The sequence below is a fragment of the Lithobates pipiens genome, unplaced genomic scaffold (assembly GCF_037356315.1).
Source record: "Lithobates pipiens isolate NorthernLeopardFrog02 unplaced genomic scaffold, aLitPip1_a1.2 Scaffold_8, whole genome shotgun sequence".
Taxonomy (NCBI): Eukaryota; Metazoa; Chordata; class Amphibia; order Anura; family Ranidae; genus Lithobates; species Lithobates pipiens.
The window spans coordinates 559,134,877-559,153,565 of NW_027507903.1; the positions used below are offsets into that span (position 1 = coordinate 559,134,877).

Genomic DNA, 18,689 nt, shown 5'->3' on the forward strand with positions numbered 1-18,689 from the left:
GGTGGGCGAGACTGTGGTAACAAGCATCTGACATAATTCACAGAACACACTGTTATCATGAAATTTTTATTAAATGCAGCACAAGATACGTTAGAGGCAGATTGACAACGGAGAAAAGATCAGTGTCAGGATTCCTGTAAAGAAAATAAATTATGTTACTCAACATTAAATGCTGAAGAGACCCTGTCGCAGTAATACACGCTGTAGGCATACAATACATACTATAGCTCTTTGCCTGGAATCAATCTGTTTTTAATTTAGTATTCTAGTTTTTAATTTTTACCGACACCTTTGGTAGAGTTGGAGGGTCTACCCCTTTACAACCTGTAGCTTTAACTACTTCTCAGACATCACCAGGAATCCAGCAACTAAATGGGAAGCCTAGCGTATTACTATGCTCAGGAAGGCACCCAGGCTTTCATCTATGTTGCTCAGTGCTAGCCCTGCTTGATCAGACACTTTCTCTTGTTGCCTCCTAGTAGACACAGTGCTTGTCTTCATTTGTAATCTGTTAAAGTGGAGTTCCACCCATAAAAAAATCTTTACATTAATTAACTGGAAAAAAATCTGAAAAAACATTCAACATTTTTTTTTTTTTTACATACTTGTTCAGGGCTGCTGCTATGGGGTCTCTTGTAATTTGCCCCCTTCCTCTCCACGATGCCTCACGTCACTTCCCTTGGCGGCTGTGTTCGCTAGTGCTCCTGGGCGATGTGTGTTATCATTTCCCAGGAGTCCCTGGGCAGCGCCAAGGGGTAGAATCCTGGTATTTGATAGGCTTATCATGGTTGCCATCACAACGGGGCGTGCACTTCTGCTATCGCCACCCATTATAATGGCAACCTGAGAAGTTTCCTGCGCTGCTAAATGAGCTTAGTGCCCATGCACGAGAACGGGCGGTGCATGCTGGTTATTCAGCAGCACCGAAACCCGGAAGTTTATGCTTGTGGGCTTTGTATGCCCACAAGCAACATGGAACCATGCAATAATAACAAATATAGCAGTGCCATTAGTAAGAATAGTGATTGCAGCATTGCATTAAGATCATCTTAAACCCTTGTACACACGGTCGGAGATTCTGTCGGAATGTGTCCTGTCGGACCTTTTTGTCGGATATTCCGACTGTGTGTGGTATGCATCAGACTGTTTCCGTCGGAATATCCGTCGGACCAAATTTTCCAACTTGCTGGAAATATTTTCCGACAAACTGCTCCGATCGGACATACTCCGATCATCATAGCCTACTCCGACGGACAAAGTGCCACGCATGCTCAGATCAAATTCCTAGACCAAAGCTATTGGCTACTAGCCTGAACGTAGTCCCGTCGTAACGAAATAATGTCATCACGTTATGTACAATCGGATTTTCCGACAACTTGGTCCGACCGTGTGTATGCAACAGTTGCATTAAATGTTTACTTATAAAATAAAGATTCTATATAATTAACAAAACAATATAGAGAGCATCAGTTTATTAATGTGTAAACTCAAGAAAAAAAAATATAAAATGTAACTGAACACAAATCATTAGTGTTACCTGTTAGCAACTTCTCATTTGAAAAAGACAATATTAACCAGACATCACTGAAACCCATGCCAAATGTATGTGACAATTAACAAAAACTCTAAGTGGTCTATGTGTTTATAAGCTAAAAGCAGGAAAAAGAAATTAAAATGCATTTTAGAGCAAACAAACACAATATAATACACAATTTTTGTAAAGAATAAAAGACTGTTTGGATTGAGTAAATAGATACCAAACATGTCAAGTCATAAAATTGTCTATCAGTGATATTTTAAAAGCCATTACAGATCATCAGTTTAAAATTGCTTATGGTACTAAAATTATTGCTTTCAGCCCTAGTTCCCACAGAGCTACGGGAAGGAAGCACAATTTCACTCCCGCATTTCAGTCCAAATTTCGGCAGACATCTGTGCGGGTTTCCGCACAGATGTCAATGGAAGTCGCACCCCGAAATCGCAAGAAGTAGTACAGAAACTACTTTTTGAAATTGGTGCAGTGCCACAAATGCAGCGTTGCACTGATTAGTAGGCTTGTGCAATTCGTTTCGTAACGAATCGAAATTCGGGCCGAATTTTGCATCTTTCGGACATTCGGATGCATCTGAATGTCCAAATAAAAAAATAACGAATTACAACGAATACGAAAGAAATATAACGAATGAATTCGAATGAATTCGACATGATTCGGTAATTCTTTAAAGATCTAATGAAACAAAAGGTCAGCTCAAAAGTAAATCTTGAATGTCTATACATACATAAATAGCGAATTTCAACGAATACGAACGAATGAATTCGACACTCTACGAATAATAACTAATTATCCGAAAATGTATTAATGTAACATAACAAATATAACAGAACGAAATGATGTATTTTATGAATGACAACGAACCGAAACTAAACGAAATTTTCCGTTGTGCACAAGTCTACTGATTAGGACGGTGCCATTGCTGGCAATTACTGCCGATTTGACATGTCAAATCGCATTTCAAAATGTACCAATGTGAACCAGGGCCTAATCTGACATTTGTGGTGGTACCTTACATGTGTGATGCGACTTATGGTTACAGGTGCATGGCCATTTAACTTTATATTTATCACAAGGGGCTAACGAGTTCCCTCTCTATGTGATTGCATTGGCAGGTGACAGGTCCTCTTTTTAGAGACATCAGGGATCCATTAGACCACTAATGTCTCTTCTGTCCTCCACTGCAGCTAGTCAAGCATAGAACATGCTTGATTAGCTGCCTCCCTGGCTACAATAGCTGGACAATTACAGCTCGGAACCCAGAAGGGATATAATATATATCTTATGTCACTCCTGGATTCATTAGTCACAGAAGAGATTAGGGCAGGGGTCTCAAACTGGCGGCTCTCCAGCTGTTGCAAAACTACAAGTCCCATGAAGCATTGCAAGACTTGGCAGTTACAAAGCATGACTCCCTTTAGGCACAGGCATGATGGGACTTGTAGTTCCACAACAGCTGGAGGGCCACCAGTTTGAGACCCCTGGATTAGGGAATGGATGTGGTGTTACTTTGTCGGTAGTATAAATGTAATCAGCACTCTTTAGATCTGCCTGGATTTCCTTTATTTGAAAGCAGATTGCTGGTTCAGAAACACAAAACCAGACATTTGGCTGCAAATAATTTTGTTTTACTTTTAAGAATCTTTGGGCAAATTTTGTATTCATTTTTTTTACACATTTAAAAAAATAAAAAAAAATAAACACCGTTTCTTTTCAACCTGCATGCTCATAAGTTTAGCTTTAGGCTCCATGCACACTGAAGCTCAAAAAAGCTATTTCTGGACGCCAGATTGCTGGCAGAAAACGCTGGTTGAAAAACCTGCTTTTAACAGCTTTTTATACTAGCGTTAATGAGCGTTAATGAGCGTTAATGAGCGTTTTACAGCGTTAGCGTTAATGGGCGTTTTTTATAAAAATACACAGAGGACACTCCAAAAATCCCACAATGCATTGAAAAATAGAATGCCGAACACTAATGAACGAGCGTTAATGAGCGTTAATGAGCGTTAATGAGCGTTAATGAGCGTTTGTCGTTTTTTGCCGCTGAAAAACTGCACTTTGAACGCGAATTTCTGGCGTTCAGAAAAAAGCCCATAAACTCCACTGCTCATTAAAGCTGAAAAACGTCCATGTGTGCATGGACACATAGGCTAACATAGAGTGGAGTTTATGGGCTTTTACAAAAAACGCCCAAACTCCAATAAACTGCAGTTTATCAGCTTCAGTGTGCATGGAGCCTTAGATGTCAAGCTCCTATTTATTTATTTATTTTTGGTGGCGGTGATAATATTTTTGATTTTTACTTTCAGATGAGCCTGTCCATCTATGATCTGCTAAAGAGAAATCTCAGAAACAAACAGGTCCTATTTTTTTTAGTCTTTCACATGTGAAATGTGATATAAATTGTGAACTTTCAATGGAATTATGTAGTATACCAAAAATGCTTTGGGTGTTTATTAATCACACTAGAAGGTTTTATGTGGTTCTTAATACCTTAAAGTTCTTCCAAGCAGAGATTTCCTGAAAGAGGGCATCTCCTGGACAGGATGTCTTTACTACTTGTCGGTGGCCTTGAACAGTGTAGTTGGAGGTGATATACCCAGATGTCACTGCACAGCTCAAGAAGCGATCTCTCACCAGGCTCAGGATGGGACCCTCAGGGACTGAAGCCATGAAATTGCCAATAAAGCTCACACCATACCCAATAGAGTTGTGGCCCTTTGTGTGAGCTCCCACCCAGAGCCACCCTCGTCCTTCATAAAGGTATCCATCAGATCCTACCACAAAGCTGGGGAAGAGGAAGAAATGAAGATGGGGTCAAAATGATGATCTAATTACCAGAGCAATTACAAATTATTCATGTGGATCCAATCAGTAATCTTTATTCATTACATTGGAATTGGACTCAAAAGTCTGAGTAACAAGAATCAAAGTTATACTTGGGCATAAAAAATGTTAGTACCAATGCAGACTGCATGTATGCTTTTGAATATTTGAATAAAGCTGCTTGATAGATTCCTGTGCGGTAATTTGTTTTACATGTTTCTCAAAATGTTTAAAAGTGTGTTACTACGCTCTAGTGTATATTAAGAGCGGGGCTTGTGTATTAAGAGATGGCAAATCCAAAATGATTTCGTCCACAGGCGGTCTCCGGGTTAATTTAAAGCTCAAGTTTAACTTGTGTATCGCTACCCCGCAGGAGCCGCTTGGTAGATTGGGTTCTTTGTTCTTCTGCCCAGAGCCTAGGTTCACATGAACTCGCACAATTTCAAACCAGCAATGCAGTACAACTTCGGGAGCAATTTGACAGACATCTGTGCAGGTTCCTGCACAGATGCCTATACAAATCGCCCCCGAATTTGCCAAAAGTAGTAAAGTAATTACTTTTGGGAATCTGTGCAGCACCGCACCGATTTGGACAGTGCCAGTTACAGCAATAGCCGCCGATTTGGCATGCAATTTGACATGTCAAATCGCATGCCAAATTGGACCAATGTGAACCTAGGCTGACTCTGCCAACAATCTCAGCCCCGCTGACACATCAGATTAAGCAAATGGATACTGCATTGCTACTGGGAGCACATACAGTAGTACCTTGGATTACAAGCATAATCCATTCCAGAAGCATGCTTGTAATCCAAAGCACTCTTATATAAAATCGAGTTTCCTCATCAATCAATGGAAACTGAGATAATTGGTTCCACAGTCAATGCTGGTGTATGCAGTACTGTATGTGGCCAGAGGTCTGGGGGCGCTCGGAGACACTCAGAGACATCGAGCAGGACATCGATCGCCTGACTCCACACAAATAATTAAGCTATCCAAGCAGGCCCAGGGACTTAAAGAACCCGTTGCCTATTGGCTGAGACACCCAATCCATTCATGCTCTGACCTTGCAAAGCCACTTGTCATTCTAATGTCACCAGCACAGTGCCACCTAGTGACAGAAGAGAAAATGTGCAGTAATTCCAGAATTAGTGGGGAATCAATTGATCTTCTAACAATTAGCCAGGAAAATTACCACCTGAAAAACGAAATTTATTAGCAACCCTGCCTAAACACCAGGGTGCTACATCCTCCCCCTGCCTAGGAAACTACGTCTCAGAGTTTGCAAAGAAAAAGAAATGGAACTCTCAAACCTGAGAGTGAATGTCCTGGCAAAAACTGGGATAGGTAGGGTAACAGGGAGGGATAAACAAGATAACAGTACATAGTGTGGTGTACCAAATGAGGTAAATATACATTGTATATGTATATAGACAAGTGGCAATTCACACAAGGGCCGATAAATAAAAGACAATATTTATAATTTTACATGTGGCGTACTACCTAACAAGGGAGAGACACAATAACAGCAGACTTATCACCTAACTATCTATCTACTACAGTATCTGACAAAAGTGAATATACCTCTCACATGTTTTGTAAATATTTTATTATATCTTTTCATGTGACAACAAAAATAATGTAAATTTGCTGTCCCCTCCAAATAACTCAACACACAGCCATTCATGTCTAAACTGCTGGCAACAAAAGTGAGTACACCCCTAAGTGAAAATGTCCAAATTGGGCCCAAAGTGTCAATATTTTGTGTGGCTACCATTATTTTCCAGCACTGCTTTAACCCTCATGGGCATGGAGTTCACCAGAACTTCACAGGTTGCCACAGGAGTCCTCTTCCACTCCTCCATGACGACATCACAGAGCTGGTGGATGTTAGAGACTTTGCGCTCCTTCATCTTCCGTTTGAGGATGCCCCACAGATGCTCAATAGGGTTTAGGTCTGGAGATATGCTTGGCCAGTCCATCACCTTTACCCTCAGCTTCTTTAGCAAGGCAGTGGTCATCTTGGAGGTGTGTTTGGGGTTGTTATGTTGGAATACTGCCCTGAGACCCAGTCTCTGAAGGGAGGGGATCATGCTCTGCTTTAGTATGTCAGAGTACATGTTGGCATTCATGGTTCCCTCAATGAACTGTGTCTCCCCAGTGCCAGCAGCACTCAGGCAGCCCCAGCCCATGACACTCCCACCGCCATGCTTGACTGTAGGCAAGACACACTTGTCTTTGCACTCCTCACCTGGTTGCTGCCACACATGCTTGACACCATCTGAACCAAACATGTTTATCTTTGGTCTCATCAGACCACAGGACATGGTTCCAGTAATCCATGTCCTTAGTCTGTTTGTCTTCAGCAAACTGTTTGCTGGCTTTCTTGTGCATCATCTTTAGAAGAGACTTCCTTCTGGGATGACAGCCATGCAGACCAATCTGATGCAGTGTGTGGCATATGGTTTGAGCACTAACAGGCTGAACCCCCACCACTTCAACCTCTGCAGCAATGCTGGCAGCACTCATACATCTATATTCCAAAAACAACCTCTGGATATGATGCTGAGCACATGCACTCAACTTTTTTGGTCAACCATGGCGAGATCTGAGTGAAACCTTTCCTGGTAAAACGCTGCTCTTGGCCATCATGCTGCAGATAAGTTTCAGGGTCTTGGCAATCTGCTTATAGCCTAGGCCATCTTTATGTAGAGCAACAATTCTTTTTTTCAGATCCTCAGAGAGTTCTTTGCCATGAGGTGCCATGTTGAACTTCCAGTGACCAGTATGAGAGAGGGAGAGAGCGATAACACCAAAATTAACACATCTGCTCCCCATTCACACCTGAGACCATGTAACACTAACGAGTTACATGACACCAGGGAGGTAAATTGGGCCCAATTTGGACATTTTCACTTAGGGGTGTACTCACTTTTGTTGCCAGCGTTTTAGACATTAATGGCTGTGTGTTGAGTTATTTTGAGGGGACAGCAAATTCACACTGTTATAAAAGTGTACACTCACTACTTTACATTGTAGCAAAGTGTAATTTCTTCAGTGTTGTCACAGGAAAAGATGTAATAAAATATTTTCAAAAATGTGAGGGGTGTACTCACTTTTGGGAGATACTGTATATACACCTGAAAAATAGAAAATATTTGTATTATTATACAAATGGAGGTCACAGTCTCTCCTTAGCCAAGGAAGACATAATGAGTGCAGGAACACCTGAAAAAGAGAAAATAGACAGCATAGAAAATACATCCTATTCCTAAAATAACACAGTGCAGTAACTACATGTAGCGCCCTGCTCCTGATGCAGCGCCCTACTCCTGATGGGCAGACGCTATTGATTTTTTTTCAATTTAATTGTCTGAATCTGTAGTTTGGCTCAGACTAATTTTCTCTTAAAGTTCTGGTTTCTGTACCAGTCCAGCTCGGTTGCACTGATTCCCACTTGACCGTAGGTGTCCCTGTCACCACTGGTGGGTGTGGAACAGCAGCAGGCTGGATGCATTGAATGCCACCTCTTGCTCGGAAATAGCTCAGTGGGTGTGGTTTCCCTGCTGTGCATTCTGGGAGAGGGTATTTAAGGTACCGACACCAATTTATTGGGTCTATTTCCGGGTCCCTGTCTTGGGGTCCGCTATCCTGACCTTGTGGCCCTCCCGCCTGGGGCCTGTGTCGCATGGATCTGCGCCTCAGGGCCGGCTGGCCTGAGGTTATGCAACTGAGAGGCCCAGGAATGTCTTGGGGTCTGCTGATCCAGGGGGGGGTCCTGTGCTGTCTCGCTTGCGGGGAGAAGCCAAGAACACTGGAGAATCCAGGGGAGGACTTCTCAGGTGGAGGACCGAGCGCAAGGCTGGTATCTCTGGAGGAGCCTGGAAACTCAGTTGGAGGACATAACCCGGATCAATATCCTTACAGTATCACTGGGTCGGCTGAAAGAATCTGGTACTGTATGGTAGTTCTTGCTAAACTCTCAAAATCTTTAAGTTCAATTGAAAAGTCAGTGGCAGAGACTTTGTTGAGCATCTCATCGGTTGCTAGGTCAAGTGAGAGGGGCCTATCCGGTGATTGCTGGATCCAGTCTGTGGAGCTATTTGTCCTCTGGATCTGACTAATAATTCTAACCCTCAAGTACTAGGTGCCTGAACTCCCCTTTATCCTCTAACCCTCTATTGAAGTACTGTGTCTTCTTTCTTTCTTTGGTGTTATCCCTAAATAAATCTTCAAAAAGGACTAAGTGTCGGATTTATCATTATTTGGGCTACCCCCTAAGATGAAGAGGCGAGCAGGTGAGGTAACGGTAAGCCCGAATAAAACCAGCAGCTTCTTCAGGGGTTAGTGCTACATACATAAGTGAATGTTAAGCAAATGTTACTTACCCTCAGCCGAGAGCAGCAAAACAGTGCAAATGCACACTATATATATAAAAAAAACACTTTATAGGTGTTTTAAATAAGCCTTGCAGGAGGTAAATGTCTTTTTTGCATGTGTGCGCTGTAATATTTTGTTCTGTTGTATGTTCTTATGGCTGCACCATCTTTAACCACTTAATAACCGCCCTATAGCCGAATGACGGCTTTAGGGCGGTTTCTTAACTGTGGGAGGCCGTCATATGACGTCCTCCCAGAATTCCGCTCTCGCGCGCCCCCTGGGGCGCGCACTCGAGAGCATCCGTGACCGCCGGGTCCACAGGACCCGGCGCATCACGGATCACGGTAAACGGCCGCTCGTCGCGGCCGTTTACCACGTGATCGCTCCGTCAAATGACGGAGTGATCACTTGTAAACAAACCGGCGTCATGTTATGACGCCGGTTCCTCCCTCCCCCTCTCTGTACCGATCGGAACAGCGGAGGGGGAGGAGATCGGTGTCAGCAGCGATGTGGGCTGCATCTGCAGTGCCCACATCGCTGCTCACCGAAAATTAACCCCTCAATTCCCTGCAAAAACTCTGCAATACCCTGCCATTACTCTGCATTACTCTGCAATACCCTGCAATACCCTGCATTACTCTGCATTACCATGCATTACCCTGCATTACTCTGCATTACTCTGCATTACTCTGCATTACTCTGCATTACCCTGCATTACTCTGCATTACTCTGCAATAGTCTGCATTACACTGCAATACTCTGCAATACCCTGCCATTACTCTGCAATACCCTGCAATACCCTGCAACACTCTGCAATGCTCTGCAACACTCTGCAATGCTCTGCAACACTCTGCAATGCCCTGCAACACTCTGCAATGCACTGCAACACTCTGCAATGCACTGCAACACTCTGCAATGCTCTGCAACACCCACCAATACCCTGCAACACTCTGCAATGCTCTGTAACACCCGCCAATACCGTGCAACACTCTGCAATGCTCTGCAACACCCTCCAATATCCTGCAATGCTCTGCAACACCCGCCAATACCCTGCAACACTCTGCAATGCTCTGCAACACTCTGCAATGCTCTGCAACACCCACCAATACCCTGCAACACTCTGCAATGCTCTACAACACCCGCCAATACCGTGCAACACTCTGCAATGCTCTGCAACACCCTCCAATATCCTGCAATGCTCTGCAACGCCATACTCTGAGATACCCAGCCATACTCTGATATACCCAGCCATAGTCGGTGATACCCTGCAATACCCAGCCATAGACACCCCCCCCCCTCCCGCCGCCCTCCGGTGCTTCTACCGACTCGCCAATACTATCAAATCCAGAATCTTTTTTTTTTTTTTCAGGCTTCCCAGCTTAGAGGTGAGATGCGGGGTCTTATTGACCCCACATCTCACTGTAAAGAGGACCTGTCATGCCATATTCCTATTACAAGGGATGTTTACATTCCTTGTAATAGGAATAAAAGTGATCAAAAAATTTATTTTTGGGGAAAAAAATGTCAAACTAAAATAAATAAAGTAAAATGAACAATAAATTTTTTTATTTTTTTTTTAAAGCGCCCCTGTCCCCATGTGCTCGCATGCAGAAGCGAACGCATACGTAAGTCCTGCCCACATATGAAAACGGTGTTCAAACCACACATGTGAGGTATCGCTGCGTACGTTGGAGCGAGAGCAATAATTCTAGCCCTAGACCTCCTCTGTAACTCAAAACATATAACCAGTAAAAAAAAAATTTAATCGTCGCCTATGGGGATTTTTAAGTAGCGACGTTTGGCGCCATTCCACGAGCCTGTGCAATTTTGAAGAGTGACATGTTAGGTATCGATTTACTCGGTGTAACTTCATCTTTCACATTATGCAAAAATTGGGCTAACTTTACTGTGTTTTTTTTTTTTTTTAAGCACAAAACTGTTTTTTTTTCCAAAAAAAAGCATTCGAAAAATTGCTGCGCAAATACCGTGCGAGATAAAAAGTTGCAACGACCACCATTGTATTCTCCAGGGTGTTTGCTAAAAAAACATATATAATGTTTTGGGATTCGATGTAATTTTCTAGCAAATAAATGATGATTTTTACATGTAGGAGAGAAATGTCAGAATTGTCCTGGGTGCTCCAGAACGCCTGATGGCGCTCCCTGCATGTTGGGCCTCTGTATGTGGCCGCACTGTGTAAAAGTTGCACACATGTGGTATCGCCGTACACGGGAGTAATAGCAGAATGTGTTTTGGGGTGTAATTTGTGGTATGCATATGCTGTGTGAGAAATAAACTGATAATATGACAATTTTGTGAAAAAAAAAAAAAAAGTAAAAAAAAATCTTGATTTTGCTAAGAATTGTGGGAAAAAATGACAACTTCAAAAAACTCATCATGCCTCTTACTAAATACCTTGGAATGTCTTCTTTCCAAAAAGGGGTCATTTGGGGGGTATTTGTACTTTTCTGGCATGTTAGGGTCTCAAGAATTGAAATAGGCCGTCAGTACTTCAGGTGTGATCAATTTTCAGATATTGGCACCATAGCTTGTGGACTCTATAACTTTCACAAAGACCAAATAATATCCACCAATTTGTACTTATTTTTACCAAAGATATGTAGTGGTATAAATTTTGGCCAAAATTTATGAAGAAAAAATTACTAATCTGCTAAATTTTATAACAGAAATGAAGAAAAATTCTTTTTTTTACAGAATTTTCTGTATTTTTTCTTTTATAGCACAAAAAATAAAAAACCCAGCGGTGATTAAATACCACCAAAAGAAAGCTCCATTTGTGTGAAAAAAAGGACAAAAATTTCATATAGGTCCAGCGTTGCATGGCTGAGTAATTGTCAGTCAAAATGTGAGAGCACCGAAAGCTGAAAATTGGTCTGGTTATTAAGGGTGTTTAAGTGCCCAGTGGTCAAGTGGTTAATGCATCTTTCAGGGTGTGCCCCCCAAATATCTTGTTTTTCAAATGTACACTATGACACATTTTAATATATATATATATATATATATATATATATATATATATATATATATATATATATATATATATATATATATATATATATATATATATATATATACATAGATAGATAGATAGATAGATATAGTAATCGTGACTGTAGCTAAGCACATATACAGATGAAAATTGTGCCCCACCCCCTCGAAGGTGCCACCCCTTTTTCATGACAATCCTAAAGAAGAACTCTAGCAACTTCTATTAAACTATTTTGATATTATGTAGATCAGGACTCACTCGGGTTGGCACTGTCACGCCACCTAGTGGTCAATGTATCCAGAAACAGTCCCTGTATAGACATATATATAAAAATTTCAGTCCAATTTTAAAGTTTGAGGTGAGAACTTGCCCTTTTTGCCACAGCTTAGTCTACCTATCTGGCTAAACATTCCAGTGTCCTTGGAGCCCCAAAGTCCATCAATATTTCACTCAGGGTGTGATCACATATAAATAAAATTTTCCCAGCAGTGTCCCTTCTTGGGGATAACTCCGAGGACAGGAGGCATGACTGTAAACAGCAGTAGGCCATGCCATAGTGCAAGAGACCGCACTTGCCAAAGGTGAAGTCCATCCTCTGGTACCCCTTGCATTTTAAATCTCAGTCTTTCCACAACACAGCAGGGGACTGAGAATAATTTTCTTCATTAACAAAAAACAGCACACCTTGAAGTCTCTCAACTGCAAATCAACGTGTCACTCTCAAAGTGAGGTACACTGGCATTTACAGAACATGGGCCAGCATGACTCAGCTAAATAGGAATGTCCTCACATCAACTCTCTTTTTGAAGGTGGAGTAGCTTTGGTTAAGCATCCTGACTCCACAAAGCACACATTTGTAATACATAATGATTTTGGCAACTTGACACAGTTCAGTAACATTCACCAGTAATATCTGGGATCTGGCAGCTGTACAGGTTTCCCACTTGTATCAGTGGTAGTGATATAATGCTGAAGGTCTTTCTTGTTAGGCCTGTGAATGATCACACAGTCTGGGGTAATATGCTGGTCATAGCCCCAAGTTTATGACACAGAAGAGTACCTTTCAGCATACCTTGGGGATAGCTTTTTTTTTTTTTTCAATTAACAATTTTTATTAGGATATGCAAAATGAAATCAACATTACACAATCTTGCAAGAATCAGTACATGCCAAAAAATGCAGCGGTCGGGTGTACATGTAAAGTGTAACTTTCAATTACGTAATCTGCAATGCCAAGGTTGATAGAACAATATCAACAATTACTGGTATACATCTCCCTACAGAATTAGTCGGCAAGGTACACAGATAGCTAAATCGCAGCACACAGAATTAGTAGTGGAAAGGAGTATCGAGAAAAGAGAAAGAAAAGAGTGGGGGAGTTTAAAAAGGGGGGGGGAGAAGGGGAAGAGGGAATGAAGGATTTAATGGATAGATAGGCCACCGTTCCGGCCCCCAGGCCAGCTCACCTCGTGTCCTCCTGAAGATGCCAGCGCCCCCAGATCGCATCATGTTCGTCCAGCCTATCTCTCATTCTGGCCGTCATTTTTTCCATCAGTTCAACATCTTTAATTCTAGCGTATAGGGCCTCTTGGGATGGGGGCGTGTTTTTTTTTCCAATTTAGGGCTATTTGACAGCAGGCTGCTGTGAGTATGTGGCAAAAGCAATTTCTTGTACGGTTTGGCCATTTTCGGTTGAGATAGACCAAATAGGAAAATTTTTGGTGTGAAGAGTATGGGTGTTTCAAAGAGGTGGATCAGTAATTGTTGGACAGAAGTCCAGTATGGAGTTAATAGGAGACACGTCCAGTAGATGTGGAAGAGGGAGCCCCTTTCGCGCTGGCACCGCCAGCATCGGTCAGAGGTGGAGGGATATATTTTATGCAGGAGTCTGATACCAAAAGTAGACAATCTTATAAGACTTTTCTTTATGGAGAGTACATAAAGAGCTCTTGGCTGCCTGCCTCCAGACTGACTGCCACGCCTCCACTGGGAGTTTCTCCCCCAGCTCCATCTACCACCTTGTCATGTACGCATGCTTGCCCTTCATGCTCGTTGGGAATGCGTTAAGAAGCTGATATATATCCGATATCAGACCCCTACGATTACGCCCTTCTAGTATTATCCGTTCAAACAGAGATGGCAGAGAGAATTGCAGGGTAGGGGTTAGGGTCTGGGCAAAGTGTCTAATCTGTAGGTAGCTAAAGAGTGTCTGTTTTGGCAGGTTATGTTTGGTCTGGAGCTCCGGGAAAGTCAGCAGCCTACGGGTTACAGGGTGTACCAGGTGACCGAAGTGAAACAAATTTCTAGAGGCCCAAGGCCAAGACATCTGGTGAGTGAGGCTGCGTGGGATCTTGGGGTTATAAAGGAATGAGTTCATAACTGAACATTTTGATTGCAATACCCCAGAGCTAGACAGCCTGCGTCAGAGCTGCCGGAGGTGGGACATCGGTCCTAGCATTCGGTTTGGAGGTACCGCCACGTTCATGTTCCATAGGAAGCTATTAGGATGGATTGGGGCCAACCATATTTTTTCAATCTGCGTCCATTTATTATAGGACCTCTGGGGGAACCATGAGAGCAACCCCCTTAATTGGGATGCTTGGTAATATTTTTCAAAATTTGGAAATGCCAAGCCCCCATCGACACGGGACGCGGTCATGACAGAGCTCGGTATTCTATGTTTTCGGTAGTTCCAGACATATCTCAACGCATCGCCTTGGAGCTTGCGTAGGTGGGCGTAGGGGATGGGGATGGGTAGTGTCTGGAAGAGATAGAGGAGCTTCGGAAGGATAACCATCTTAACCTCCCTGGCGGTACGATTATTTCGGATTTTAGGTGCCAAAAGCGGTACAATTATTTTGCATGAAAATTTGGCATTTTATATTGTAGTCCTGTAATTCTTAGCAATAACTCACTTAAATCTGTCCAAACCAGAGTCTAGCAGACATCCCGGGTATGATAAAGTTTGAAAAATGAAATAATAAATTATAATATAATAAATAACTATAAATAATTGTACCAAATAATAATATAACAATAATAAAAATGATTCAATAATGTAATCAAATCAAAAACACTGAAATTTGCTCAGTTTCAGAATTGTCACTGTCATTACTTTTCAGTATTTGATGACAGATCTCCCCACAAATCGCTTTCCCTCAATTCTGCGAGTGATTACTATTTATTATTGCTGTTTTCTAGCTGGTCTAAAATCATTTTTGATGTAAAGGGACAGTTTTGGTTGCTATGGACAATCTCCAGTTTCCAGGCATAAAGAACAGTTTTTATTATATAAAACTGCATGCAGAGCACTGGACAGACCACTAGGGACAAAGGGGATGTGAAATTATTACATACAGCAATGTAATCTGTAAGATTACATTATACTGTATGTATTGTGAGTGTTTCACTTTTTGAATTTGGCGCCAATCTCCGTCCCCGTGCGTCGCAACGCTTGCAGGGAACGGAGCTCGGCTCTGTGATAGATCGAGCGAGACACGGCTCGCTCGTACAGCGAGGGGACATCGCTGGATCCAAGGGAGAAGGTAAGTAAATGTCCTCCTGGATCCAGCGATGCGGTCCCGAGTCTGGCTCGGGGTTACCGCTTTTGGTATAAAAATTCCACCCCGACTCGGGAATACCGCCAGGGGGGTTAATAGATGCGATCCGACCCAGGAGAGAAATCTGGTGGGGTCTCCATTTTTGGAGAAGCGCTCTTATCGAGTTGTACAAGGGAGGGAAGTTAGCTTGATATAAAGTGCTATAAGAGGGAGTGATACAGACACCCAAGTATTTAAGAAAGACGGATTCCCATCTATAGGGGAAAGCGGACTGCAGGTGTCTGACCTTCACTGCCGGGGTTAAAATAGATTCCAACTTTAATGGAGTATATTTTAACCCCTGCAGCACTGGCATAAAGTGACAAAAAAACAGGCTGACACTCTCCCATGAGCAATGAGACATGTTGGTTCTTCCCCACATTGGTGGAATGCACAATAACACAGTCTATACGCAGTAAAGATGTTACTTGCCACCTTCCCACAGAGCCAGACGAAATCCTGATGTAGCTGTAGCTGGTTGCCAGGGGCGACTGATGCAGGAATAATGCCTTTTCACCACGTTGGGCACCAAATATAGCAAGGGCCCCGACCCCTTGAAACCTAATGGTGACCTCCAGAATCATGGAGAGCTTACATCCTTCTTTGTAGAGTGGGTTACCAGGCATGGTGGGTGAGATGCAAGAAGAAATGCTGGGAGCCAGTCACTTTTTGAATGTAAACAAGAGATTTATTGTCTCTTAATAGAACAGTGGGAGAGAGGGTTAGGGCCAGGACACTCTTGAGTATATACAATGGTAATTGGCAGACTCCGAGACTTCTAAAGGTAGACAGCTATACTGTGGAACACTTCTGTATAGGTAGGACCGCTGTCTCCTATGGCAACTAATCTTGCAAAGGTCAATAAAAGGTAGTTATACATAACTCTTGGTAACACAGAACGGTCCCTTTCTTATCTCACTGTAAATCTTCATTCACTGAGCTCCCAGTCTCACAGTAGACTTCTAGATCCCAGTTGTCACTGGATCCCCCTGAGTTCTTCCACAGCTATCCCGCTGTATACTTGTCATAAACCAGATGTGACCAGAACTGTGTGACTGCGACAGAGTGAACCAAACATAAATAGGTGAAAGTACGTTTATTAAGGTAAATGCATATAAAGGTGAATACACCACCAATACAAAACAGAGTGAAAAAAACAAACAACCAAACAGTGATAATAAACCAACCAGCATATATAGCAAAAGGAAATACCTGAATCGTAGTCAAGCCAGGCCAGGGTCATAATCAGGAGATCAGCAGATGGGGGCCAGCAGTAAATAGACAGGGAAAAGGTGGAAGGGATCAGGCTGTAAGGTAAGGATCCAGGGATACAGGAACAGATACAAACAGGTACAGGATACAGGAATCAGGGATCAAGTTCAGAATCAGGATCAGGCTAACAGGTAAACAGTATGCAGGTCAGGGCACAAGGACAATACCAGGGCAAGGTGTGTGTGTACTTGCCGGGTATTTATACTATTACTTGCTATCAAGCTCAGGTGGTGCCTTACTGCAGAAGGTAATATCTGCTCCACACTGCCAGGATCCATCTGCTGGTGGATGCCAGTACTGCGGCCCAAAGATGACATAACACCAGCAGGGGAAAGCTCTCCTGACAGTTACAAACAGCCAGGAGACACCTACCGGTGAATCTCAGTACTGAATGCCAAATGATAGATATTACCAGCGGATGGAAACTTTGCTGCACTTGTTGAAGGTTTCCCACTTCTTCACCGTCCCTGTTTGGTGAGAAGACTGCTCTGGTACTTGCTCAAGCTTACTTACTGTAGTCTCTGGCAGGAAAATGGATGTTCCCTTAGTGGCGATAGCTTCCCTTCTACCTCCGACCACAACTGGTTTCCCGTCTGGCTGAACCTTCTCAACTTGGTTGGACTCCAATCCTGCATTCTCAACCTATGCTGCTTCTCCTGCTCCTGGATAGGCTTCAGGCAGCCTAGCAACCAGGTGTCTCTGGGATAGGCCTCAGGCTTCCTGCCTAGCAGCCCGGGGCAGCATAACACACATCCACCTAGACAGCCATCCAGGTGGCCCAGAACACCGATCACCTGACTCCACCCAAATAAATAGGCTCTCCCAGCAGGCCAAGGGGCTAAAAGAAACCCTTGCCTATTGGCTGAGACACCCCATCCATTCATGTTCTGACCTTGCAAAGCCCCTTGTCATTCTAATGTCACCAGCACAGTGCCACCTAGTGACAGAAGAGAAAAGGTGAAGCGATTCTAGAATTAGAGGGGAATCAATTGATTTTCTAACAATTAGCCAGGAAAATGACCACCTGGCAAACTAAACTTATTAGCAACCCTGCCTAAACACCAGGGTGCTACAGATACATGCAGGAGGCATGTATATCCTTATAGATAACCACTATAGCAGTACTTTAGAAAGGATGAGAGTGGGTTTACATCCTTTTTAAGGGTGCTGGCTTCCCTGCTTGGCTGTGTCTGAGTCACTGACCAGGAACAAGCATGCAGCACCAGGGGGTAGACAGAAGAAGCGACTCCCTTGGGCAATTCAGAAGGAAGAAGATCGGACTATCCGGCGGACTTAGTCAGGTAGACCAGAGTCCTCCAGAAAATTCGATTGTGTGTGGGCAGACACAAAAGTCCGGGGGACTTAGAAATAAGACTTGCTTCAAAATTGTCCGCCGGACTCGGCTTTTAGCGGATAATCCGTTTATCTGTGTGCTAGTCCGGCGGACTAAAACTGACGCTAGGCCAGCTATTGGCTACTGGCTATGAACTTCCTTATTCTAAGTCATCACGTTAGAATCCCCTGGACTTTTGGAGTGATCGTGTGTGGCCAAGTCCGTTCGCTTGAAAGTCCGCCGAATAGTCCGATCATGTGTACGCGGCATTAGAGGAAACAAGGTATGAAGGTGACAAATGTCTGACATTTAGCTGCAAATCAGTGGCAGCGGGGTGACTACTGAGAGTTCTGGAATAGCCTTGCATGCAGCAAAATATCATGTGAAGGTGCCCAAAGGAGCAAAAGGAAATGAGATGGTGTTTCCAGGCTCCTCAAAGCCTAGGGTGGCCTTTTCAAGGAGAGGGGCCTATATTTTGCTGGAGATCAGTAATGGCCTGTAATGCAAGGCGCAGGGGTGCCGCCCCCTTATCAATGCGTCCAGCCCCCAATCTACATGTAGGGTGCCGGAGACATGGATTCCAATGGTTGTTTTTTTAAAGCACATGATTAAAGCCAGAAGCCCTAATAAGCTTAAAAAAAGGATGGGCTCTGGGCACAGTGAGCCCATCCAGTTGTGAGATGATAGCAAACTAATATTCGCTATATTCACACCAAT

The 18,689-nt window shown here is 43.2% G+C and overlaps 1 protein-coding gene across 4 annotated transcripts in view; it reads right to left on the reverse strand.

The window, feature by feature from the left end:
- Positions 1–52: 52 nt before the first annotated feature.
- The window catches only part of PGLYRP2 (peptidoglycan recognition protein 2), a 64,496-nt gene continuing 45,859 nt past the window's right edge, over positions 53–18,689 (reverse strand). For 3 of the 4 annotated variants that reach the window (XM_077470018.1, XM_077470017.1, XM_077470019.1), the window contains 2 exons: positions 4,046–4,340; positions 53–134 (listed from right to left, as the gene is read on the reverse strand). In XM_077470018.1, coding sequence (XP_077326144.1) covers positions 126–134; positions 4,046–4,340 — 304 coding nt within the window. In that variant the 3' untranslated portion in view covers positions 53–125. Of the gene's footprint in view, positions 135–4,045; positions 4,341–16,075; positions 16,423–18,689 lie in introns of those variants that run through there. The other variant, XM_077470020.1, reaches the window with a different exon arrangement.